The sequence below is a fragment of the Engystomops pustulosus genome, chromosome 10 (genome assembly GCF_040894005.1).
Source record: "Engystomops pustulosus chromosome 10, aEngPut4.maternal, whole genome shotgun sequence".
Lineage (NCBI taxonomy): Eukaryota > Metazoa > Chordata > Amphibia > Anura > Leptodactylidae > Engystomops > Engystomops pustulosus.
Genome location: NC_092420.1, coordinates 44,095,027 through 44,122,928, shown reverse-complemented (window position 1 = coordinate 44,122,928; position 27,902 = coordinate 44,095,027). Strand labels below are relative to the sequence as shown.

The window sequence follows — 27,902 nt, the reverse complement described above, 5'->3', positions numbered from 1 at the left end:
CAGAAATGGTGGTCCCACAATGCTGATCTGTTTAAATGGAATGTTCTAAGTGAGACAACCCCTTTAAAAGCAATTCGGCAATGGAAATATATGCCAATCTAGATAATATATTGTAAAATATTTTCCCCTTTGTTACAAAAGAAAAAAACATTGAAATTAAAAAATATGCAGAGCTGTTTTAGCTTTGCTTTTTCATTTTTTTTTAACAAAGGGTAAAATATTGTGTCAGATAATTTGTATACCAAAAGTCAAATATGTATGTACAAATTATTGGAAAATTGGCTACTTTGGAAAACATCTTTATATTGTGCAAGTTTATGACATTGTCGGAGGATTTTATAGCTCTACACTTAGTAATCTTGCCTGTGGCTGGTCTTCTCCCTTTTTTTAATTGACTTCATAATTTAGAATTAGGTTAGTGGTTATTTGCATCATTAGTTGCAGTATTCAGAGACCATAAAGACTTTCTGTGTAGTCACTGTACTTTAGCCCCCCTACGCATGATTGTTGTTTTGCTATGTCCGAAATCTACGGCTGTAAGGGCCGTATTTCTTGGCCATGTGTAATCTGTATCTAACCTGTGTCGTGGCTGTATAACCGCAAAGTTCATCTGTTTCATCCTTGTTTTCCAGGAAGCCAGTGACTGAGCTACGCCGTACAGCTCCATTGACTTTTATGGGATATCCTAAGCTTTAAACACGGATTAGAATAGGACACACATTTAGGAAACATTTACCAAAAAAAGGTGTTACCTCAGAACGGGGAGTAGCTTAGGGGGGGTGTTCCAGAATTCCTGATTTAATTAAAAACAACTAAGGACAGTTGCAAAGTTAGACTAAACAGTCTTAACCTATGCCAGATTTATCATCCTGACTAGTCTTTTAGACACTCAATAAATCTGCCCCAATTTTTCCAGCAGTCTCATAGAATTAAACCTAAATCAGCAGCACACATGTCTCCACCATTTTTGGTCAGTAGCGGCCTGGGTGAACAGAGACTTTTTGTGCTGTTTGTGGGGGAAAATGCTTTATTCTTTTAGTTTTCACTACGGTTTGTGGTGCATGAGTCTGAGTTTATACATTATATATAAATACTTTTATAAAGTATTTATGTAAACTGCTTATATTTGTGCATTAGATTTCCAAATCTGTATTTATATTGCGCTTTGTGATATTCAGTGATCTGGAGTAGTTTATATTAAAATAGTTGACTTATGTTATTGAACATAAGTATCTGGTATTACAATTTACATTACAAATAAAAAAATGCAGCTGCAAATTTCCAACTTGGTGTGTCAATAAAAAATCGTTAGTAGTGGAAAATGTTTGATTATTACACTGAAAAGTTAGGCTTAGTAGGCAAATATCACCTGATAGGTGACTTGATGTCCATTATCCCAAGCATATAACAGGCGATCCTTTGGATTGTAATCGATCTGTGTTGTGTAAGCATACTCATTTTCAAAGAGCAGTCTTGGAACTATTTGAGTGTTTGTATGAGTGTCAAAAGCGTAAGATATATTGGCGTTCTTCTTATTATAGTTATCTACAGCATAAAGCACACCACAGATAACAAAACAGTTGCCAAAGAAATCCTTTCGTAATCCAGTCCGAAATGTTGTCTCTTTTTGTGTTGTAAGGTCCTGAGCATTTAACTTGCTGAGGACTATTACTTCCTGCAGAAACCCTTCATCATCAACAGCTGGATAGATGATCCATAAACCGTTTTCATCCACAGCAAAGTCTATGTCTGAGTGACCCTTCCACCTCCATGGGGTGGCCTCTTCAAAAACCACATCATGGAGCATAGACCAAGCTGCTACATATCTGTGTTTCATGTCATATTTTATGATATTGCGAGTAAATGCTCTGTTATAGTAGAAAGATCCATTGTACACAACATGTCCTGTTCCAATCCAGCTATAAGGAAGCTTGTAGGAATTGCTCCAACGACCTAGAAAAAAACAACAAACAGAAGAGTTTCATGAAAAACACTATATCTCCATATTCAACATGTTATCTCTCTATAATTTATATACACTGCTAAAATAAAGGGAATACACAAATAACACATCCTACATGTCACGTGTGGTCCAGTGACCCATATAGCGGGTCACAGGCTCACCCTGGCCCCTCTATCAAAAGATTTCAAGGGCCAGCCCACCGCTTATTGCCACTGGCCATTTTCAGGTAATCCATTTAAACCTGCCTCTTCCTGCAAACCCTGCAAGATCTTTGTGCCTACACTATTGAGAAAGCTTCCCTGTGAAATTTCGAGTTAACCAATGCATTACAATGTGCTATCAGCATGTGCTGTAGTATGGCAGTATATGATAGGATCTTACAGACAACCTAGGGTTAAAGAACCCTAGGGAGTCTGAAAAATAGTAAAAATAAAAAAAAAGTTAAAAAAAATATAAATATATATAATAAAAAAAAACTCAAATCACCCCCCTTTCCCTAGAACTGATATAAATAAACAGTAAAAATCATAAACACATTAGGTATCGCCGCGTCCGAAAATGCCCGATCTATCAAAATATGATAGCTGTTTTTCACTGCGTTTATCCCCGTAACGGAAAATCGCGCCCAAAGTCGAAAATGGCACTTATTTGCCATTTAAAAATTTTAAAAAATCTATAAATAGTGATCAAAAGGTCGCACAGTCCTAAAAATGATAACATTGTAAACATCATCAAAATCCGCAAAAAAACAACCCACAGCTCTATACACCAAAGTATAAAAAGTTATTAGCCGCAGAAGATGGCAAAATCCCCCAAAACTATTTTGTACAGGAGGTTTTAATTTTTTTTTAAATGTATGAAAACATAAAACCTATACAAATTTGGTATCCCCCTAATTGTACCGACCCAAAGAATAAAGTAGACATGTCATTTGGGGCATACAGTGAAATCCGTAAAATCCAAGCCCACAAGAATACAGGACAAATGCCTTTTTACCTTTTTCACTGCATTTGGAATTTTTTTCCCGCTTCCCAGTACAAGGCATGGAATATTAAATACCAACATTTTGAAGTGTAATTTGTTACGCAGAAAATAAACCATCACACAGCTCTGTACATGGAAATATAAAAAAGTTAGAGTTTTGAAGGTGGGGAGTGAAAAATGAAAACGCAAAAACGAAAAAGGGCTGCGACGTTAAGGGGTTAAGTTGTAAGTTTTTATTATTTCTCTCCCTTTTTGTTTTATAACTGTTTCGCCGTGTTGTGTGTCATTTTATCTTTCTTTTTTAGGCACTGAACAACTTTTTGTAATAAAAGGTTTTCACTTTAATTTTGGTCCCTGTATGCTCTGTGAACTCATAGGGGCTTATTTACTAAGGGTCCCGCAGCCGCATTTCTGTCGGGTTTTCCGACTTTTCGGGGATTGTACCACCGGGACAGGCAGTTAAAAGGGGATTGTGCCGTAATCACGCCGGTTTTCATGCGTCACAAATCAGGGGGGCGGGCCGTCGGATTTGGACAATCCGCGGGATTTAACTTTAAAATTTGTCTTGCAATCCAAGCACTTACATACCCCAGGAGGAGAATTCCGCCGGACCTGATCGGGTAAGCGACACATGCAGGATACCAGGCGCACGCATGTTGCAAATCGCGGCACAATCCATGATCGTCGGACATTCCAGATCGGGGATCCCGACGTGGACAGGTAAGTAAATGTGCCCCATAGCCTTATAAAGTGTGATTAGCTGTATGACTGCTAGAGTGCTGAGTGTGCATGTCTAGTGGTGTGACAAGGTGACTGGAGTGCTGAAGCTGTATGAGGTGTGATTTATGCTCAATTTGTGTCCTGAGTGAAAGGTGAGCGCAGAGTTGGCTAAATTAACCTATACAGTTGCACCCCACGTCGTGTGACGAGACGGCAGCCTACTCGCCGTGACATAATCCATTTAAGCCTGCCTCTTACTGCAAACCTTGCCGGATTTTTGTGCCAACACCATCCGGTCCCACGTGTCGGATAGTACCACCTCACACGGTGGTCCAGAGGATCCACGCATCCCGAATCCCAACACTATATCTGAATTCATGAAATATTCTCATTGAATACTTTTTTCTGTACAAAGTTGAATGTGCGGGCAACAAAATCAAGAAAAAATCATAATAAAAATAATATAATAATGAAATATCATAATAAAATTAAAAAAAAAATATTGAAATAAATATAAAATAATATATTGAAATAAAAAATGCAGCCCTCCAAAGAAAACCTTCTCACACCATTAATGACCCACTGCCAAACCGGTCATGCTGAAGGATGTTGCAGACAGCAGATTACTCTCCATGGCATCTCCAGACTTTCATGTCTGTCCCATGTGCTTAGTACCATGACCATGAACCTGCTTTCAACTGTGAAGAGCAGCGGGTGCTAGTGGTGAATTTGTCAATCCTGGTGTTCTCTGGCAAATGCCATGCATCCTACACAGTGTTGGGCTGTGAATACAGCCCCCATCTGTGGACGTCGGTCCACAACCTCATGAAGTTGGTTTCTTTTTTTTTTTTTTTTTTTTTATAAAGTTTTATTTTTCAACAAGTTATAAAATACAAAAGGGTAAAATCACAGAGAAAGCAGTTTACATTTTCAGTTTGAGTGTCCCTTACATTCATCTGTGTGACATCTTTCTATTACATGCAAGGTCTCCCCCCCCCCCCTCCATTCCCCAACCCCCCCCCCCCCCCCCCCGCGACTGGTGACGGATCCCTTCAAAAGAGCTAACCAATATTCATTGAACATAGATAGAGAAAGGATCAACAAAGAAGAGAGATAAATGCACAGGGCTGCTGTTCACGGGCGGTTCAGCCAAATATCCCTCGAGCTATCTCTACAGATCCCTGTGTCGAGTTCCTCCCATCTTTCCGCTAAGAATAGTGTATCCATTCTTTCTTCCCACCTCTTAATCATTGGTGCCTCTGTGTCTTTCCAATGGCTCAGAATTAATAATCTTGCCAAAAATAAGCCCTTCCATACACTCGAGATACATCCCGGAGGGCCAGCAATGCCTTTCTTCGTGCCCAAGATGCAAACCTGCAAGTTTAAGGAGATACTGCAATTGAATATTGCTTGTAATTTATCAAGGACCAGTGTCCAATAGCGATGTAGTTTTGGGCATCTCCATAACATGTGCACAAGATCGGCATCTATCAGGTTACACCTTGGGCACATTTCATCCTTTTTTTTCCACATATAGTTTAGCCGTTTCGGCGTCATGTGCACTCGGTGTATTATGAAGATTTGAGAAATTACATGAGACATGTTTTTGATCGTTTTTTCTCATCTGTAGAGAGTCTACCCATTCCTCCGCTGTCAGGTCAGGTACGTCATTCTGCCATTTAACTAAACATTCTATTGCAGGGGGTTCATGCTTCTTTTGCATCATTATCTTGTAGACCCTAGACAATAGACCCTTCCGGGTTGTAGGATCCAGCAGATCCTTTAGTGGGTGTTCTTCCTGCAGGAAGTCCTTGTCTGAGAGACAAACACTTAGGGCACTCTTAAGTTGGGCATAGAAGAACCAATCCCCCCCCCTAGACCAAATTCCAAAGCCATTCCCTCAAAGGATTTTAAACCCCTTTGATCTATCACCTGGTGCAAAAACCTAACCCCTTTTCCCCTCCAAAATCTCAGAGACTCCGTCGATACCGGGGTCCATTTTACAAAACCACACAGAGGTGTTACACTCAAATACCCATTTACACCTTTTTTCCTTTTGATCTGATCCCAAACCCATTGTATTAGTGTGAAAATCGAATATTCATCCTGCTGTGAAAATTTCTTAAAGACACCAGTTTCCAACAGACTCCATATATCATAATCACATAAGCACCCATACTTCTTTTTTAAAATATAATTCATCATTTCTTTATCACTATCAATAATATTTTGCCATTGTGCTGCAATAAAGTAACTCAAAAAATCCGGTAGAGCTAAACCACCATTCTCTATTGGAGCGTGCAACTTTCTCAAACTAACCCGTGCATTTTTCCCATTCCAAACCAATTGCCTTAGAAGAGAGTCTAGGGTGAAAAAGACCTTCCTGGGGATCATCATTGGGCTGTTTTGAAATATAAATAAAATCTGAGGCAGCAATACCATTTTGAAGATAACAACTCTCGCTGCCATGGGTAGATTCAACTTTTTCCACACAGCGACTTTCTGTCTGATCTTAAATAATAGAGGCTTTACATTTAGCTCGATGTAATCCTTTGGCCTATTGCTAATTGTGATCCCCAAATAGCTCATCTTTTCTACTACCGGGAGGTTTTCAAAAGAGGTTGGTATCGATGATGAGGGATCCAGGGGCAGACAGGCAGATTTATTCCGATTAATTTTGATGCCCGATATACTGCTAAATTTATCAATCAAGTCCATCACCACCCCTATCCCCTCTACTGAGTTGTCCAGAAACAGAAGCATGTCATCGGCATACAGCTGTATTCTTACTTCTCTGTAGCCCCATACCAACCCCCTTATGTTAGCTGCAGATCTAATGCTACATGCCAGGGGCTCCAGTACCACTGCAAACAGCAGAGGGGATAAGGGGCAGCCCTGCCTTGTTCCCCTATATAGCTGCCAAGCGGCCGATGCCTTCCCGTTAATGCTTATTCTAGCCGAGGCCCCCCCATATAATAGCTTCACCCAGCCAACGAACTGCGGGCCGAACCCCATTCTCCTCAATACGAGCCATATATAGTCCCACTCGACGCGGTCAAATGCCTTGACCGCGTCGAGGGAGACAATCGTACGGCATCCTGCTGCCTCGCTCGAACATTGCATACACCACCATGTTCGCAAGATGTTATCCCTGACCGATCTCCCCGGCATGAACCCCGATTGATCGCCATGTACCACTCGGCGCACCACCCTCTGCAACCTTGTTGCGAGTATTTTGGCCAGCAGCTTATAGTCGGTGTTCAGCAGGGAGATCGGCCGGTATGCATCAAGATCCGTATGGCATTTCCCCTCCTTGAGGATCAAGACAATAATGTCTTCCCTCATTGATTGGGGCAGTAGGCCCACAGACACTGAATGGTTAAAGACCTTCAGTAAAAAGGGGAGTATTACTTCCGCATATTGAAGTAGTACATCAGGTGGGATCCCATCTGTGCCAACAGCTTTCCCCTTGGGGAGGCTTTTTAGGGCTTCAATCATCTCTTCCAGCTGCAAGGGGCGTTCCAGGGCGTCCCTCTCCTCCATTGGCAGCGTCGGAACAGGAACCTCCGACAGTATCTTATTTATTTCCTTTTCTCCCACCTTCAGTTCAGAGGAATACAGCTTCTCAAAAAATAGTCTAAACTCTTCTCTGATCCCTTCCTGGGATGTTACCAAGGTCCCATCTTTCCCTTTTATCCCCCCAATGGGGCTCTTTTTATTTTGACTTTTTAACAGATCAGCCAGGTTTTTCATTGATATGTAATGTCCCCGAATGGCCTTTTGACTCTGCTTTTTAGCCTCCCGAGCAGCTCTCTCAAAACAATATCTCCTGAGGCATTCCTGTGCTTCTAACCACATGCTCTTATTCTCCTCAGTGGGGTTATGCAAAAACTTAGCCTCCAGTTCCACTACCTTAGTTGGTTTCTAACTGCTTTGTGCAAGGTAATTTTGCAGGGCTCTAGCAGTGCTCACCATGTTCCTCCTTGCAGAAAGGCAGAGGTAGCGGTCCTGCTGACTGGTTTTTCCCCTTTATGGCCCGCTACATGTCTCCTGGTGTACTGGCCTGTCTCCTGGTAGTGCCTCCAGCCTCTGAGGGGGGTCACAGTGTATAATTTGGATATATGGGGACACAGTGCAGTTAGTGTTGAGCATGAATTATTTATTATTAAGGGGCACAGTGCGGGACACAGTTTTTCTCCAGCAGTCATTATGGTTAAAGTGATTTTGGAATTTTTAGTGTGGCAAGGAACTGCAGAAAAAAGGGGACAAATTCTGCAGCAATAAATCATGACCAGGAAAAGTCTTTGATCTACACGTGATGGAGAAGAATTGTAAACTGTAAGGAGTTTGCCACAACAAAGATCAGGAAGGACCAGCCCAGCACAAAGGTGAAGGGAGCAGCTGTGACTAATTTCTATGTCTAACAATATTTATTTTCCATTTATATATTTCTGTTGCTTGTATATTTATATTTATATATGCAGTATATTTATTTCAGGTATCTACTTTTGTGTGTGTTATATAATTATATACGGGTGTATATAATTATATGTATATGCACCTATATTTGAGTGTTTAAAAAAAAAGGTGTGTGTGTGTAGTACTTGATACATATGTATGTATGTATGTATGTATGTATTCATACAAACATATATGTGTATAATGCGTGGGTTGGGAACAGCGGTGCAGTCACACATTTAAACAATGCAAAACTCTGGGTGCTGGTTACTGATCACATGCATTTCAATGGAAATGCATATGTGATTGGACCTAGCCCCACCCCTGATCATTTGCATTTTAAATACAATACTGTCACATGTGACCACACCCTTGATACTAAGTTTGCGTAGGGGCCTGCTGGAGTCTTGTTACGCCACTGCAGACACAGCAAACCTTCTGTCCAACTTGCATTGAAGTGCCATCCTGGATGGCAACTTGTATGGCTTACCGAGGCATTGTAGGGGGGTCATACAGGCATGTGGAGACCACACACAATATTGAGACTCATTTTGTCTTGTTTTACGGACGGTGTGTTTTTCCACTTTACTTTTGTGGGTGACTCCAAATCCAGGCCTCTATTGGTTATTAATTTTATTTCCATTGATGATTATTTTTGGTGATTTTGTTGTTAGCACATTCAGCTTTGTACAGAACAAAGTATTCAATAAGACTATTTCATTAATTCAGATCTAGGATGTCTTATTTTACTGTTACCTTTGTTTTGTTTTTAAGTGTATTTCTGTCTATACCAGTGTTTCTCAACCTTTCTAATGCTGTGACCCCGCAATACAGTTCCTCATGCTGTGGTGACCCCAAACCATGCAACTCACAGTAAAAACACAGTAAAATTGCGGCTCCGATGGCTATAGGTGACCCCCGGTTTTGGTCGTTCGACCCCCGCTGGGGTCCCGACCCACAGGTTGAGAACCACTGGTCTATACAATGTTAGCAGATTGCACCTACACTAGTTTCTGTAAAAGATACTCCTCACCATAAGAAGTAGGCCCCTTTGCAGTAAGCTCAAGTGGTGCCATTAAAAATTGAGTAACTAGAACAGTCCAGTGTTACCTAAAATACTCCCTAGTTTATGATACCAAACAGCCCCCTCATGGTTATTTTACACAGGGGTGGACTGGCCATATGACCCCCCCGGTGGGGCGATCAGTCTGTGCCCAGTGCAGGGCCAGTCCGGGGCTGGAGGGGCCGGTCGGAAAACAGTAAACAAACCATGAACTCACCTTTCCGACGTTTCCCCGAAGCTCCGCTACTTTATCCACTCCCTCCGGCAGTGACAGCTCAGTGTGTGCCGGGGTCGCACACACTGTGACATTGCAAAGCGGCTGACGTCACAGTCTGTGAGCCACCAGCGCTCACTGAGCTGTCACCGCCTGACCAAGTGGATAAAGTAGCGGAGCTTTGGGGCAACGTCGGAAAGGTGAGTTCATGGTTTATTTATTTAATATGCTGGTCTGTGCAGTGAGGGGGGTGGCGGCTGGCTGGCTAGAGGCTGGCTGTATACAGTGAGGAGGGGTGGCAGGCTGTATACTGGGGGGAGCGCAAGCTGGCTATTTGCTGAAAAGGGGCTGGCTATAAACGGGGGGGGGGGGCTGGCTGGCCATATACTGCGGGGGAGGGGGCTTTATGGCTGTATACTGGTGGGGCTTTACAGGGGGCTGGCTGGCAATATACAGGGGGACTGGTTGGCTGTATACTGGGTGGGCTGGCTATATACTGGGTGGGATGGTTGTATACTGGGGATTGGCTATATACAGGGTGAGCTGTATACTGGGGGGCTGGCTGTTTACAGGGGGGCTGGCTGTATACTGGGGGAGCGGGTTGGCTGTATACAGGTTGGGCTGGCTGTATACTGAGGGAGGCCTGGCTGGCTGTATACTGGGGCGGCTGTCTGGCTATATACAGGGGAGGATGGCTGGCAATATACAGGGGGACTGGTTGACTGTAAACTGGGGGGGTGGCTGGCCATATACTGCAGGGGGAGGGGGCTTTCTGGCTATATACTGGGGGTCTGGCTGGCAATATATAGTAGTTATATTCCTGTATATAGGAGACCGTATTATAGTAGTTATATTCTTGTACATAGGGGGCAGTATTATAGTAGTTATATTCTTGTATATGGGGGCAGTAGTATAGTAGTTATGTTCTTGTATATAGCGGCAGTATTTTAGTAGTTACAGTAAAGGTTAAAAAGAGACAAAGTCAGGTAACAGCTCACCCCTTGACGACTGCAGTCTTTTCAGAGTATTAATCCAGGCCAGGTGCACGGTGTATCCCCTATCACTGGTCCGGAAATTCGCAGTGATGCATGATAATGGCAAGAGGCTTAAAAAGCAAAAAGGAAAGCGGAGAATCCAGCATCCGTACACAGAGAATCCAAGGTAGACGACTGTTTAAAAAGTAATTTCAAAATTTTTGTTCTTCAAAGTTAAAAAGTGCTTGTGCATTGACATGGGCACAAGAAAGCAAGTAGTGCGAGACACAAAAATTGGTAACCTCTGCCAATTTTTGTGTCTCGCACTGCTTGCTTTCTTGTGCCCATGTCAATGCACAAGCACTTTTTAACTTTGAAGAATAAAAATTTTGGAATTACTTTTTAAACAGTCGTCTACCTTGGATTCTCTGTGTACGGATGCTGGATTCCCCGCTTTCCTTTTTGCTTTTTAAGCCTCTTGCCATTATAGTAGTTACGTTCTTGTACATAGCGGGCAGTAGTATAGTAGTTATATTTTTGTGCATAGCGGGCAGTACTATAGTAGTTATATTCTTGTTTAATGGAGAGGGTATTGTAGTAGTTGTTTTGTGTATATAAGGCAGTATTAAGTTCTTTAAAAAAAGATGCGTTATTCCTGTATAAGGGAGGCAGTATGAGTCTTTCTCTGCGCTGCACAAGTTGATTTAGACCATTAATCAACAGTTTGTGTGGAGTTTAGTAGCTCCACCCACATGACATGATCACGCCTACTTGTTTTGACCCCACCCACAGAATGGGGCCACTTTTCCATTTTTTTCCAGGGCCACTTTAAATTCCCAGTCCGCCCCTGATTTTACATATAGCCCCCCTCACCCCTCTATGCATTAGATGCAGCCCTCCCCCCCCCTTTAGCCCCATGGATTGCTTATGAACAGGCTTAGGTGGGTACCACCAGCAGCTCTGGGCCCGGCACTTGCCCAGGTACATCCGGTGCTGGCGCCAGCCCTGATAAGAAAGCAGTGTCATCTGCAGGCATCGTCTTATTAACTGAGAGAATCGGTACGTATGTTGGACGGTGAAAAATTGGCTGTCCAATATACTTAAAGGTAACTTGCCATCAGGTTCCAATAGCCTTTTAATACTCCCAACCTGCTTTTATAATTAAACTTTCTTATTACATTCACTTAAAGTGGATAAAAGTATATGTGGCTTCCTCCATCCCCTACCCTCCGTCCTGCAGATGACAACTGACTTCTCCTGCAATCTGTCTTATGTAGTGAGCAGTGAATATCCGCAATTTATTTGCAGATGGGAGATCTGGGAGAGATTTCTTGCCTAGCAGGGAAAAAAAATCTATCAATTTCAGGCAAATATTGGCATAAATATCCAGCATGTGAACTGGAACTTTTATCTTCACCCACTGAATGTTTGCCCTGCAACTTCAGTTCTATTTTATGCATTCAAAAGGCTTCTCCAAATATCCAAGTCTGTTGCACATCCATAAAAATTAAGATTTGTATCCTTTTTGTAGCTGTATTCTTTTAATGCTCTTTTCAATATGACAACCGTGAACAAAAAATATCGCTCAAATGTCTGAAACTCCTCTTCTTTGCAATTTTTCAACACATACAAAATTACATACACTTCAGCAACCACAAAATAAACATGACCAAAAGTGTAGCAATGGGAGTAAACCTGGGAGCCGCACTCACTGAAATCCTAGCAGCCAACTACCCATTTCTATGAAAAAAAAAACGCTTTTCCCTACTTGGGGATCCGCATTCCCGCTGACCTGAACAAGACATATCAGTTAAATTATGACCCCTTCCTAGAGACACTTAAAGTAGATCTGAACAAATGGGCCAACAAAAAGATATCGTGGTTAGGGCGAGTGGGATGCATCAAAATGACTATACTACCCAGATTACTCTACCTATTCCAAACAATTCCCCTATCTATACCAAAACTCTTTTTCAATAAGCATAATAACCTCTTGAACCGCTTTCTGTGTGCGCAGTCGAGACCTAGGGTAGCCAGATCAACTCTGATACGCAGAAAATTACAGGGTGGCCTTGGACTGCCCGATTGTAAAGGGTATTTCATTGCAGCAGCAGCAGCTGCGGCTAGGATTCTAGACTGATTTCACTGTGGCAAGAGTAAACTGTGGGTGAGCCTTGAGGAGCATTTATCCCCTACCCACCTCACCGCCCTCCCTTGGTTAGCCACATATAATTTACAAAGTCACTCTTTGCAAACACTTTCATATGTAGCCTCTCAAGTGTTGAAGACACTGAAGAGATTCTCTAACCATACAACACTCTTCACCCCGGACGGCCCACTGGTGTCTGTAACAGGCAATCCCGACTTCCCTCTGGGAATCTCCAACGAATTCTTGCGTCCTCTGAGATCAATAGACCCGCTACGCTTTCAGACCCTCCTTGAAACAGAGACCCTTAAGTCTCTTAAGGACGCAATTCCTCAGCCTACTCCTACACCAAGACTTCAATGGGAATACAAGCAACTTATGCACTTTTATCACACCATAAAAACCAGGGCAAACTTGCATCGAAATATGACACCGTTTGAAATATTATGCGCCTCAGCCTCTGAGACCCCACATGCCATCTCAACAATATATAATCTCCTCCTAGACAAGTGGGCCTCCGCAGACCCACCTTATATAGCGACATGGTACTCCTTACTTTCAATAAAAGAAGAATGATGCAAAAATGCTGCACAATCGCCGAAATGGGAGCAATGAAAACATTATCCACTCCTGCAAAAAATGACCCCTTACAGCAACAGTAAGACTGTCTGAGATCAGTCAACACTTTCATCATGGAGTGTGTACACAAGAAAAGTTTGGTTTCTGGAGCTTTTGTTTGTGAGACAACCTTCTATGTGCCAACTGTCTAACCCTAGTAGACAACTATCCTGCTAGTCTAGTCTGTTATATAAGGCAAGAAGAAATGTGCTGACTGAGAATATATATCCCTTATTTATGGCCTGTCTTACAGAAGCTTGGTGGCTTATCAGAAATGGGGACAAAGTTAATGAAAATAATGCTTCCATTCAGCAGCACAACGAATTATCTCACCTCACATAATGAAGTAATACTGAAAGGGTTTTAGTGTCGGAGGAAGGCATGTAAAAGCACTTTTCAACAGTTTACAACAACAAGTCTGTTTTACACCTGGTGGAAAAGTAATCAGAAGGTATAGAACACAGCTGAAAAATCATTTGAGGAGACTAGACCTACATCAGGACCCTCAGAGGTAGTGTATGAAGGCTATATGTTGTCTGTTGCTGTATGAACAGATGCATCTCTTATGGGATGACTATCTAAGAAAGAATGTGTGTACCTCCTGATATGCCCCAATTTTATGACCATATGAAAAACCTTCTGTATTAAACGGGTATTCCCTTAAAGAAAGTTTCTTAAATGTACTCAGGATAACAAAATAACACATTCTCTAATTCACATTCTCTATTAACAAATACAGCATTTCACAGATATAATTCCTACCTATCTCTATCAGTCCTGGTGTACACCATTTCAGTTGCCCCTGGTTTCCGACCCTGCATCTAATGACTTTAGGTTCCGCAGCAATCTTGTCTGACGTAGTGGAGCTGAGCTCTTCTCTGCTCCCTGAAGCTGCCCCTACCCCTGCATTCCAGGACAAGCTCACACTGATAAACACTCACATCCTGACGGCAAACAACAAAAGCAGCAGCGAGAGGAGAGCTACAAGCTTATCTGATAGTCTCTCATTGTGTCTAATATGCATCTCATCATCTCATCTCTGATATGTCTCATCTCTCATTTACCTTCTAAACATTGCACTAGTATCTGACACATAGAAAGAAAGTGTTGCTAAACCTTGTACCCTGATAACTTAACCACATTGCAGCACACAGCATCTTACATTACGACTGGGATCATGGAGTGTCTGGTTAGAGAGTCTTCCCACACTATGGAATTTTACACTGATCATACCTGGATTATAGGAGCTAAAACAGTAATAAAACTAAAGTAAAGTAAGTACAGTAAAATTGTAGAGTATGGGATTAAAAATAATCTTTATTGTGTAAATATCACTAGGGGATCGACATTTGTGAATTTTCTTTCATGGGTAAACCACTTTAAAGCACGCAAATGGGGATGTGTGCTCGCTTGTTTTCAGCAGCCAGCTCTTGTCCACATTTTTTTCTGTAGACTCCTGTGGCAGTGGTTTCCATAGCCCCATATATGAGCAATCTTTTCAATTGTCATTAAGCAGACCTTGGGCTCATTATTTTCAGCCTCAGAACTGCACACATTGGGGCACATTTACTTACCCATCTGGAGGAGTTCACAAAGTACTTAGTGTTCGACTATCATGCACTCTGGCGCGATCCACTAAGATCATGCGCCCGAGATCCTGCATGTGTCCCCTCTCAGGTCTACCGGAGTTCACCTTCTTCCCGGTGTATGTAAGTGCAACACCCCTTCCGATGCAAGGCAGAGCAGTTGTTGCAATTACGTCCCAATATGTGGCTCGTAACCTGTGTGGAGTCTGATCAACCCCACAGCAGGTCACTACACAACGCGGGGAACACTGCAGCGGTAGATCCTGCCTGGTAAGGCAGGAGTTAATTGTTTAATGTGATGTCTTTCCATCAGCCGATCACATCTGTTCTAATATTGTATTGTAAGCTGGGATGCAATTGGAGGAATAACCACCAACTGACCAATGGGAGTAATAAAAACCCCTGGTCAGGAAAGTTCTAGAGACCAGTCTAGGAAGAGCAGTCAGTCAGAGTAGTCAGACAAAGCAGAGCAAGAGAGCCAGCTCACTGCTTGAGCAGCTCTGAGGAGTTAGTGAGAGTAAAGGGGTATGATCCTACCTTCAAGGGTGATATCTGAAGTAACCCAGGACAAGCTGAAGCATCCTACTAGGACACAGCTACCTCCCAGCCTGCCCTTGCATGCAGGGTGGTGGTCAATCCCTGTGGTTCCCTCTCCAAGTGCACCCCCAGCATTCTACCATTGTCAAGATTCGTTTGGCACGTTATCCACTGTTCCTGTTGGTTCCAATAAAGAACTGTAAGTTACTTTTGTACAACGTCTGCCTCCATCTGGTCCCTGCTACTACGGCTGGCACCATCACAGGCACCCTATCCACTGCACAGGGACTCATATTCCAGACCCCAAAGGGTAGCCCCAGGGAGAACTACTACAGCAGCCTCTCCCTCATCATTTCTTGCCAACACCACCTTCTGGAGACCTGCCAGGCTGTAGGACAGCCCTCCGGTCCCCATACCAAGCACCGTGACACTAGTGTGCCTATGCCGCAACCACCAGCCACTCCGGTATTCCGGGCCCCGGCTGTCTCCAGGCCCCAAGAAAAAGGCTAGGCCTGGTGGGGGATGTGCATAAGTGCACTGTCTTGCGACACAATTTGAATGTTAAATCCTGCTCTCAGTCCGACGGCACGCCCCCCGATTTCTGTCGCATGAAAGCAAGTGCAATTGTGCTACAATCTGATCGTGTGCAACACATTCACCAGATAAATACCTGTCACAGCGGCGCAAATCCCAGAAACTTTGAAAATCTGACGAAAGTGCGATCCGCGGACCCTTAGTAAATAAATCCCATTATGTGTGAAACTGGAGGCATAGAGAAGTACCAATATAAAATCATAGTATGCCTCACTTTGTCACAAAAAAACTGAACAAAGCCCAAAACAAAAAAACAATGTGGGGAAAAAAAGAAAATTTGCTTACTCAAAAGGTAAAATCTTGCACTGCCCAAACCTACTTCAATCTGCAGATATTCCATTGTAGTAAATATGATTTAGGCCTATTTCACCTCTTTATAAAGCAGATTAACACATAAAGCAGATTAGATCCTTAATTAAATATGTTGAAATACATCCCTGCAAAAGTATTATTTGATAGAACTTGTACCAGGTAAAGGCACTATACATCCAATGCAGAGATACCTTGATTTATGTGTGTATGGTTGTGCTGATTATACATAGCAAGCAAGGAAGGAGAATCAAAACTACAGCAAGTGGTCATTGATCAGTCTTTTAGGAAATTACATATGGTCTGTAGAATGTGAGGCAAGAAATGACAGACTGGAAAAGAATGACATCAACAGGTCCAAGTTTCCTGTTCAAACAACTCCTCTTTCAAGTGACTGACTATAGTTAGTATAACATTTCAGGAACAATGGTGCTAAAGTTATTGAGCAGTATGCCCTTTAAATTGGCTTCATACTTAATTACATGCAGGTTACTAAAAGTACAGATTGCCTGGCATGTACAGGTTTATATAATGTGAGTCACCACCTACCTTGAGTGGTATTACATTTCCACAGGGGCAAGAAAGTTGGCAAGTACTGTAGCTCTTTTATTTTTTTATTACTGTAATAATGCTACATAAAAATGAAAAGTGTGATAATGATGGCATTTACTGCTAACTTGCAAGGAAAACTTTCAAAAATAACGTATTTATAAAGAAATAGGGCTTGTCTCTGCCTGATGTATTCTTTTTTTAAATAAATGTATTTACCATCAAATCAGAAATCTGAAACTCATTTTATATTAAAGAATGACTTTATTTTAGGAATGAACACAGCATGTGATAATAGTAAACTTTTATGAAAGCAGCTTCTCTGTGTTATGCTTTCTTCTGCAGTGAACAGTGTATCTGAAAACCTTCTGAGGTCCCTCCATGTCAGTCAGATAAACAACCAAATGATTAACTTTCCCTACCTAGAGAACACATACCGTATATACTCGTGGATAAGCCGAGTTTTTCAGCACAAAAAATGTGCTGAAAAACGTCCCCTCGGCTTATACACGAGTCACAGGTCACTTAAAAAATACTTAAAAAAAAAAAAAACTTATATACTCACCCTCCAGTGGCGCCGATGTGCAGTGCGGCTCCCCCAATGTCCGCGCGGGTCCTCTTCTGGCTTCCGCGCCTGTCTTCTATCTTCTGTACATCGCGCTGGGCGCCGCCATTGCTCTCTCCTGAGCGCAAGATAGAAGAAGATAGAAGACGGGCGCGAAAGCCAAGTCCGCGCGGGTCCTCTTCTGGCTTCCGCGCCCGTCTTCTATCTTCGTCTTCTATCCGCGCCCCTGTACATCGGGGCCACCGGAGGGTGAGTATATAAGTTTATTGTTTTTTTAATGCTGGGCTGTGCTGTATACTACTGGGGGCTGGCTGGGCTGTGCTGTATACTACTGGGGGCTGGCTGGGCTGTGCTGTATACTACTGGGGGCTGGCTGGGCTGTGCTGTATACTACTGGGGGCTGGCTGGGCTGTGCTGTATACTACTGGGGGTAGGCTTGGCAGTGCTGTATACTAATACTACTGGGGGCTGGCTGGGCTGTGCTGATGTATACTACTGGGGGTAGGCTGGGCAGTGCTGTATACTACTGGGGGCAGGCTGGGCAGTGCTGTATACTACTGGGGGCAGGCTGGGCAGTACTGATGTATACTACTGGGGGTAGGCTTGGCAGTGCTGTATACTACTGGGGGCAAGCTGGGCAGTGCTGTATACTACTGGGGGCAGGCTGGGCAGTACTGATGTATACTACTGGGGTAGGCTTGGCAGTGCTGTATACTACTGGGGGCAGGCTGGGCAGTGCTGATGTATACTACTGGGGGTAGGCTTGGCAGTGCTGTATACTACTGGGGGCTGGCTGGGCTGTGCTGTATACTACTGGGGGCTGGCTGGGCTGTGCTGTATACTACTGGGGGCTGGCTGGGCTGTGCTGTATACTACTGGGGGCTGGCTGGGCTGTGCTGTATACTACTGGGGGCTGGCTGGGCTGTGCTGTATACTACTGGGGGCTGGCTGGGCTGTGCTGTATACTACTGGGGGCTGGCTGGGCTGTGCTGTATACTACTGGGGGCTGGCTGGGCTGTGCTGATGTATACTACTGGGGGTAGGCTGGGCAGTGCTGTATACTACTGGGGGCAGACTGGGCAGTGCTGATGTATACTACTGGGGGTAGGCTTGGCAGTGCTGTATACTACTGGGGGCTGGCTGGGCTGTGCTGTATACTACTGGGGGCTGGCTGGGCTGTGCTGTATACTACTGGGGGCTGGCTGGGCTGTGCTGTATACTACTGGGGGCTGGCTGGGCTGTGCTGTATACTACTGGGGGCTGGCTGGGCTGTGCTGTATACTACTGGGGGCTGGCTGGGCTGTGCTGTATACTACTGGGGGCTGGCTGGGCTGTGCTGATGTATACTACTGGGGGTAGGCTGGGCAGTGCTGTATACTACTGGGGGCAGGCTGGGCAGTGCTGTATACTACTGGGGGCAGGCTGGGCAGTGCTGTATACTACTGGGGGCAGGCTGGGCAGTACTGATGTATACTACTGGGGGTAGGCTTGGCAGTGCTGTATACTACTGGGGGCAGGCTGGGCAGTGCTGTATACAACTGGGGGCAGGCTGGGCAGTGCTGTATACTACTGGGGGCAGGCTGTATACTACTGGGGGCAGGCTGGGGTGGCTGTATACTACTGGCGGCAGGCTGTATACTATAGGGGGCTGGCTGGCTATATACTGGGGGGGTCTGTGACCAATCCATTTCCCACCCTCGGCTTATACGATGGGGCAATAGGTTTTCCCAGTTTTTGGTGGTAAAATTAGGGGTCTCAGCTTATACTCGGGTCGGCTTATACTCGAGTATATACAGTAACTAGATGATTCAGCCCTGAGGACGAAAAAAGATTATCAGGTGACTGTCTGTAAAAAGAGAAAGGGGTTTTCCTCTTTCAGCAAATAATTGATTATTGTTTTTGTGATGAAAAGATCACACATACAATTTCCCAGTATACTTTCTGTATCAATTTCTCATTGTTCTCTAGATATCTGCTTGTTGTTATTCAACAAACAGCTTCATTGTTTAGGTTTACTGTTTATGTGATGTCATTGATGACCGTGGGCCGTTTTTTGAGCACAGGAAGTAAACAATGAAGCTTCCTGATGATCAGTAGCAAGCAGAGATCTACAATCAGAGGCGTAACTAGGAGAGGCTGGCTCCCATAGCAGATTTCTGCATGGGGCCCCCTACCACTTCAAAAAAATATATAGGCAATACAGTACATCCAAGATGTGCATGTGGTAGAGCGATACAATGGCGCCGGACCGCTACAATGTACAAAATCCAATTTCACCTAGTGCTGGGTGCAGGAGGCCACTACTTGAAGCTTTCTCTTCAAGATTCATACTACCGTTCTTTGCCATCTTTCATGAAGGGTATTGCACTATAGGAGCGCCTCTCTCTCCATTTCCTTGCAAAAAAATATATACATATTTGTAAAATTACACATATTTTATATACTCCAATACACACAAAGTTCTACACTCATGCACACATTAATACTCTTACACACGTGTATAAACTCATACTCACACATTTATACAACAATACAAACATTATGTACAAACTGATAGGGGCTTATTTATCAGGGCTTCTGCGCCAGAACACTGGCATAGAAACCCTAAAATAATTGCATATGCTAGCATATTGCTAGAACTTCTGATTATTTTTCCCTTTCCGCCACCTCCCTGGCAGTGAGGCGTAGAGGGACAGGAGCCCACACTGTAGGCAGCAACTTTTCACATATGAATAGTCTGGTTTTGCTTATTTCTATGCCAGGTATGACCTAGAAAGTGGCCTAAGCCTCTTGATGTATCCAGCTGCGCCAGAGGGGAGGCGGAGCTATCATATGATAAAGTATATAGGCACACAGTATGCACACATCCATACATTTATACAGTACATACACATACAGTACATACACATCATATACATACATAGGGGGAGATTTATCATACGCTGGCCTCTTGATGTATATGGCAGGTGGCATAAGTATCAGCAAAAGTATGGTAAGTCTGAGCTGTCATAGAATATACACATGTACAGTATATAATATACCATACATCATATACATGCACATATAGTACCATATTTTTGGACTATAAGGTGCACCGGATTATAAGGATGAATGACCAGCAGGTGGCAGATCTGTGCACAGTTCATACTGCGCATGTCATGATTACGTCATGTGTATACAAACACAGAAGCAGTGGACCAATCGTACAGAGGTAAGAGCCGTCTATGCGGCGTGCAAAGAGATCTGTGGTTATTTGAAAAAAGGGATTGTTAGCACAGTCTAGTGTGCAAAAGTGGTTAATGGCACAAAACTCATAGCCAAACCGGCTCTCACATATGACACGCATAAGTCAGGATATTAGTAGAAGGGGCAGGGTAACCAGTAGACCCCTGTATATAACAAGGGGAAGCTGAAACCCACGTAGGCAATACATATTTATATCTATGGCCCATTACAGGCTCGAAGGGAATACAAAAGCTCAATGCCACTACACCCCATATATATCCTGTAATGATAGGATAAAGTCCACTCCCATGGCACATAGTATGAACCACAAAGTAATATATATTGAAAAAGAATAACCCATATCTAGTTTATTAAGACATATATATTGACATGCGATGAAGAAAAAAAGGAAATAGAAAAAAGAACCGCGGCACTGATGGTACACATTATTAATCAGCAAAAATGTGGAAAACGATGGTGAGAATGTTCCCAATTCAATTTCATAGTATTCATATGATCTGAAAAAACAGAGACAATAATTGGAAAAAGGTGCAAAATATGTTAGATAGGTCTTATCACCATCAGCCTATACCATGGTATCAAATGGGCAAGATACTTCAGAACAGAACATTGACGTACATATTCTATGGGCATATATTATTAGATATTGCTTAACTTGAAGTCGACATTCAAACCCTTGGGTCGGAGGGTATCTAGGGTGTGAATCCATTGCAGTTCTTTCTTTTTTAACACACGCTCCCTATCACCTCCCCTATGCAATGGAGGCACATGGTCAATCAATTGAAATCTCCCTCTGAGTGTCCCTGTTCAACAAAATGTTTGGAGACAGGTAGGTTCCTCCTACCACTTCGTATCGTATATCGATGTTGATTTAATCTGGTTTTAAATTCCAGAGTGGTTTCTCCAATATAGAGAAGACCACATGGGCAGTTTAACATGTAGATGACATAATAGCTATCACAGTTGAGGTAATGCTTCACTTTGTATTCATCGTTATTGTGAGAAAAGGAGTTACCTTTGTTCATCTGCTTGCAATTAATACAGTTGCGACAGGGGAATGAAATATATATATATATATGGCTTGACAAAGGCTGATTAACAGCTGAAACGTTTCTAGAGATGGAATAAACCTCACATTTTTTTCCACGATTCCTTGGGTGCTGCCACTTTTTTGCTTCTATATCTACACTCTTTGGGTAAGAGTATTGGGATAGCACCCGTCTGAAACCCTTTTTTTCCTGAAGGCTGTGCTGCTTTGCAATTTTTGTTTGTTTATATATATATATATATATATATATATATATATATATATATCCACAAAAATAGAGAAAAATATTTTCACTATGACCGGAGCTCCAAGGATTCTTCTTCTCCCTCTAATTTTATCTTAAAACTTCGATGAACAGCACCAATCTTGAATTTCTCCTGCTGAAAGTATGTCACCATTCAGACTAGCACCATTGCACTCTCATTCTCCTCTTTTAATTGTATTGTAACTGGAAAAAAATATGCAGGCAGATGGTGTGGTACGTTCCAATAAGGTTAAAATTTATTCCAATTCATCATACTCACAAAAATCCATTAAAAATGCGCATATCACAAATTCACAAAAGCGCCAGAAAGGCTTCTTCCGAGCAACGCCCCGGAAGAAGCCTTGCCGGCAAAACCCTGGGTCGGGCGGATAGAAAGCTAGCGTCCCGTTATGTGAATTTGTGATATGCGCATTTTTAATGGATTTTTGTGAATATGATGAATTGGAATAAATTTTAACCTTGTTGGAACGTACCACACCATCTGCCTGCATATTTTCTTCCAGTTACAATATAATAAAGGAGGAGAAGGAGAGTGCGATGGTGCTAGTCTGAATGGAGACATACTTTCAGCAGGAGAAATTGAAGACTGGTGCTGTTCATCGAAGTTTTAAGATAAAATAAGAGGGAGAAGAAGAATCATTGGAGCTCCGGTCATAGTGAAAATATTTTTCTCTATTTTTGTGGACTTTTTCAAAGACTGTGTGGACCGGTCTTATACCGTGAGTAGCTCCTTAACCCCTTAACGCTCTGCGCCGTAGCTCTACGGCGCAGAGGTATAAGGGATGTATGAAGAGGGCTCACGGGTCCTCTTCATACAGAGGTGGGGGTTTTTGCATTTTGCACAAAACCCCCACCGCTAATAACCGCGGTCGGTGCTTGCACCGATCGCGGCTATTAACCCTCTAAACGCCGCCCGCAAAGTCGCGGGCGGCGTTTAAAAGACGGCGGCGCGTGGGCGCCGCCATCTTTTTTTCGATCGCCACGCCCCCGAACGTCATCGGGGGGCGGCGATCGGTTACCATGGTAGCCTCGGGTCTTCTCTTGACACGAGGCTACATGGTTTATGCAGGTTCGTTACAATGAGCCAGTGGCTCATTGTAATGTAAGACCTGCAAAAACGCCATATATTGCAATACTGTAGTATTGCAGTATATGGTAGGAGCGATCTGATCATCTAGGGTTATTGTACCCTAGATGGTCTAAAAAATAGTGAAAAAAAAAGAAAAAAAAAAGTTTAAAAAATAAAAAAAATTAATAAAATATTAAAAGTTCAAATCACCCCCCTTTCCCTAGAACGGATATAAAACATAACAAACAGTAAAAATCACAGACATATTAGGTATCGCCGCGTCCCAAAATGCCCGATCTATCAAAATATAAAAACGGTTACGGGCGGCGGTGACCTCCGAGGCGGGAAATGGCGCCCAAATGTCCGAAATGCGACTTTTACACCTTTTTACATAACATAAAAAATGAAATAAAAAATGATCAAAACGTCGCACAGACCTCAAAATGGTAGCAATGAAAACGTCGCCTCATTTTGCAAAAAATGACCCCTCACACATTTCCGTGCGCCAAAGTATGAAAAAGTTATTAGCGTCAGAAGATGGCAAAAAATTTTTTTTCTTTTTTGTACACATTCGTTTAATTTTTGAAAATGTATTAAAACACAATAAAACCTATATAAATTTGGTATCACCGCGATCGCACCGAACCAAAGAATAAAGTTGGCGTGTTATTTGGAGCGAAGAGTGAAAGTCGTAAAAACTGAGCCCACAAGAACGTGACGGTTTTTTTTCAATTTTTCCACATTTGGAATTTTTTTTCAGCTTCGCAGTACACGGCATGTTAAAATAAATAACATTACGGGAAAGTAAAATTTGTTACGCACAAAATAAGCCCTCACACAGGTCTGTACACGTAAAAATGAAAAAGTTATGGATTTTTGAAGTTGGAGAGCGAGAAATGAGCCGGAAAACCCTCCGTCCTTAAGGGGTTAAGGGGCAAACTGTGCACCACGAACAACTGTGTTTTTGTGCCATATATATATATATATATATATATATATATATATATATATATATATGTTGTTCACTCCTTACCACTTGGCTTGAAAAAGGCTCCAAGCGAGCCAAAACGTCCCTGTACTATGTTGTACTCTTAACATGGAATAAAGAATAACACTTTTTTACTGGAAGCTTTGGAGTGCTGCCTACTTTTCATATTTTTATCGTTGGAGGACTTGATGCCTGGTCCTGGTGAGCCTGCACCCACCAATTTCACCCTTTTTCTGTGTGCTGCTTCTGTAAGCAATATCTAATAATATATGCCCAAAGAATATGTACGTCAATGTTCTGTTCTGAAGTATCTTGCCCATTTGATACCATGGTATACACTGATAGTGATAAGATCTATCTAACATATTTTGCACCTTTTCTAATTATTGTCTCAGTATTCATATGATCTGAAAAAACAATGAAGTTGAATTGGGAACATTCTCACCATCGTTTTCCACATTTTTGCTGATTAATAATGTGTACCATCAGTGCCGTGGTTCTTTTTTCTTTTTTTTCTTCATCGCATTATATATGTCTTAATAAACTAGATATGGGTTATTATTTTTCGATATATATTACTTTGTGGTCATACTATGTGCCATGGGAGTGGATATCATTACAGGATATATATGGGGTGTAGTGGCATTGAGCTTTTGTATTCCCTTCGAGCCTGTAATGGGCCATAGATATAAATATGTATTGCCTACGTGGGTTTCAGCTTCCCTTGTTATATACAGGGGTCTACTGGTTACCCTGCCCCTTCTACTAATATCCTGACTTATGCGTGTCATATGTGAAAGCCGGTTGGCTATGAGTTTTGTGCCCTCCGCTGTGCCATTGACCACTTTTGCACACTAGACTGTGCTAACAAGCCCCTTTTTCAAATAACCACAGATCTCTTTGTACGCCGCATAGACGGCTCTTACGTCTGTACGATCGGTCCGCTGCATTCTGTGTTTGTATACACATGACGCTTTCTACTGGCGCGCACTTGAATGGTTTGTTTGTCCTGTGCAACTCGTGGATCGGATGGTGAGATACCTAATGTATTTATATTTATACATTTATTTTCGACACTGTTGCACTTTACACTGTGGTAGTACACAAGGCACTGGGGACTAATCCCTGAATTTTTGATTGTACTCATGCACTAGCACTTTACATATGTATATTATTGAGTTTTTAGGTATATCATATGATGAATTCTATGATATAAAATAATGACACTATGTAATATGTTGATTAGGGGGTGTGATCGCCTATGTTTGAGATAGATATATAGATTATAGATATTCCAGCATGTGCCAAGCAACGTTTCAGCTCCCAAAGCCTGGAGCCTTTCTCAAGCAAAGGTGTATACAGCAGTGATACAATTTATATAAAGCATTAAGGAAGTGACATCACTCCTCTATTGACAACAAGTGCACAATACAGTATATATACAGTGTTAGGGATACATATTCATTTTGAGCAACAAAGTACATTGATAAAATGTGACAACAGTGGTGTTTAACAGTGTAATCGCTATTGATCGCTCACCAAGGAAATATGTCCATCGGCGTTCCTAATGGTAGATTGCGCATGACAGTCACGTGACAGACATGTGAGTAGTCACGTGATCGCTGTGAACGTGATGGGTCAAGGGAGGTCAGCGAACAGTGCGCTTGCGCACAAGTAACTAATGTGTCGCCGTCGCCATATTGAATAGGGGAACGTGATATATGGTAAGTATATGGGAATATATCCCTAGTGCATCTATAGTAGATCAAAAGATGCCTAACGGTGCATGGTTCCAAAGGTGTCACGAGGTGTACCAAAGTCTACAGACCACCAAATTTGTGGTTATCTGGATAGACATAAATCCACACTCTGGAATCCTAATCGGACATTAATCCAAAGGATGCATCCCGGGGATTAAATGGTACTCCTCAAACATTCCTTTAGCGGAGCCATTTTTGCACCTCTAATTAATAACTCCAGCAATGTACGAATTACCCCCTAAAAATAGCATTATTAAACTCCAAAGCGCACATCCGGACCCAGTATTGTAACATAGTCGCATTCTGGTGACAAAGTGACGCGTCTTCAACGTGAGGTTACAGTGTAGTGCTCAATGTGAAGTGAGATAAAAATCTATGAGAAAAGACAGGGAATTATTTCTAGTCTCATTTAATGTAACAAGCTTGTACACATCGATTGACCACGAGAGGGGTACTGATGCAGTAAAACATTTTTTGTTCAAACCCAGGGTACGGCGATGGGCTCAAATGTAGCACCTACTTACGCCAATATCTATATGCGTCACTTGGAGGAGAAATACATCTATAGATTGCGCCATTTTGAGAAAGTTCTCAATGGTGCAAGATGGTGGCAATATATAGATCATATCTTCGTGATTTGGATAGGTACAGAAGAAGAGTTAGAAGAATTCTACTTGTTTCTCAATGAAATTGACCCCACTGTAAAATTCACACATATTTTGTCCAAAAGTGAGATGCAGTTCCTTGATGTCAAAGTATCTCTGGCAGACAATGGGTTTTCTACAGACCTGTTAGTCAAGGAGACTGACAGGAACAATTTATTGAAATTTGAAAGTTGTCACCCGAGACGCATGATTAGGTCGCTACCGTACAGCCAGATGTTACGAGTCAGGAGGATTGTTGATAACGATCCACAATTACAGGAGAGGTTGGACGATATGGAGGACAAGTTCCGCCACAGAAGTTACCCCCCCCCATATCTTGACCCAACATAGGAGAAAGGTACTATCAAAGGATAGAAAAGACATCCTAGTAAAAAAAAAACAAAAAAACTAGAGAACCATCAATAAATAGACTCACCTTTGTCTCGACCTATACAGAGTCCAGCCACGCTATTTCCAGCATTATTAGAAAGCACTGGCCCGTTCTTTCTAATAATCACCCTACCACCCTACCTCAGACACCCTACCATGTTTCAAGATCCTCCGTTATTTGCATTTAGACGGTTGAGAAATTTAAAAGATGATCTAGTTAGATCAGACTTTGGTTCGGCTAAGAAAAATGCACATTCTTTTCTCTCTAGAGCCACCAAGGGATGTTTCCCCTGCCTGAACTGCGTCAATTGTAAAATGATAGTGAAAGGCAATACGTTTACCGACATACATACAGGTAAAGAATATCTGACATGTAGTTCATCATATGTGATCTATTTATTGGAATGACCTTGTGGACTTTGGTACATTGGGGAAACCAGTACAGAATTGAAATTGAGATTAAATAATCACAGACAATCCATAAGAGACAGGAGATTGGACTTGCCAGTCTCTAAACATTGTGTGGAGGCCAAACACAATTTCAACTAAAGGTACGCATAATCGCTCATGTCCCACCACATAGACTAGGTGGGGACAGATCCCTGAGATTACACAGAAAAGAAATGGAATGGATCCATAGGCTAAATACCTTAAAACCTAGAGGACTTAATATTGAATTCAGACCCCTTGATGTAGCCTAGGATTGGGTAACTCCAGGGGTTGCTTAGGTGCGACTCCTGATATCCTTATCAGAAATACGTTGGTGTTATTATTTATGTATATTTTTATTCAAGCCGATTAATTTTGTCTTCTGTTCTCTTTTCTCATAGATTTTTCTCACTTCACATTGAGCACTACACTGTAACCTCACGTTGAAGACGCGTCACTTTGTCACCAGAATGCGACTATGTTACAATACTGGGTCCGGATGTGGGCTTTGGAGTTTAATAATGCTATTTTTAGGGGATAATTCGTACATTGCTTATTAATTAGTTATTAATTAATTAATTAATTATTAATTAGAGGTGCAAAAATGGCTCCGCTAAAGGAATGTTTGAGGAGTAGCATTTAATCCCCGGGATGCATCCTTTGGATTAATGTCCGATTAGGATTGCAGAGAGTGGATTTATGTCTATCCAGATAACCACAAATTTGGTGGTCTGTAGACTTTGGTACACCTGGTGACACCTTTGGAACCATGCACCGTTAGGC

The 27,902-nt window shown here is 42.4% G+C and overlaps 1 protein-coding gene across 4 annotated transcripts in view; it reads right to left on the bottom strand.

The window, feature by feature from the left end:
• Nucleotides 1-657: 657 nt before the first annotated feature.
• The window catches only part of OLFML2B (olfactomedin like 2B), a 308,866-nt gene continuing 281,621 nt past the window's right edge, over nucleotides 658-27,902 (bottom strand). For all 4 annotated transcript variants that reach the window (XM_072126737.1, XM_072126739.1, XM_072126738.1 and 1 more), the window contains one exon: nucleotides 658-1,953. In XM_072126737.1, coding sequence (XP_071982838.1) covers nucleotides 1,352-1,953 — 602 coding nt within the window. In that variant the 3' untranslated portion in view covers nucleotides 658-1,351. The remainder of the gene's footprint in view (nucleotides 1,954-27,902) is intronic.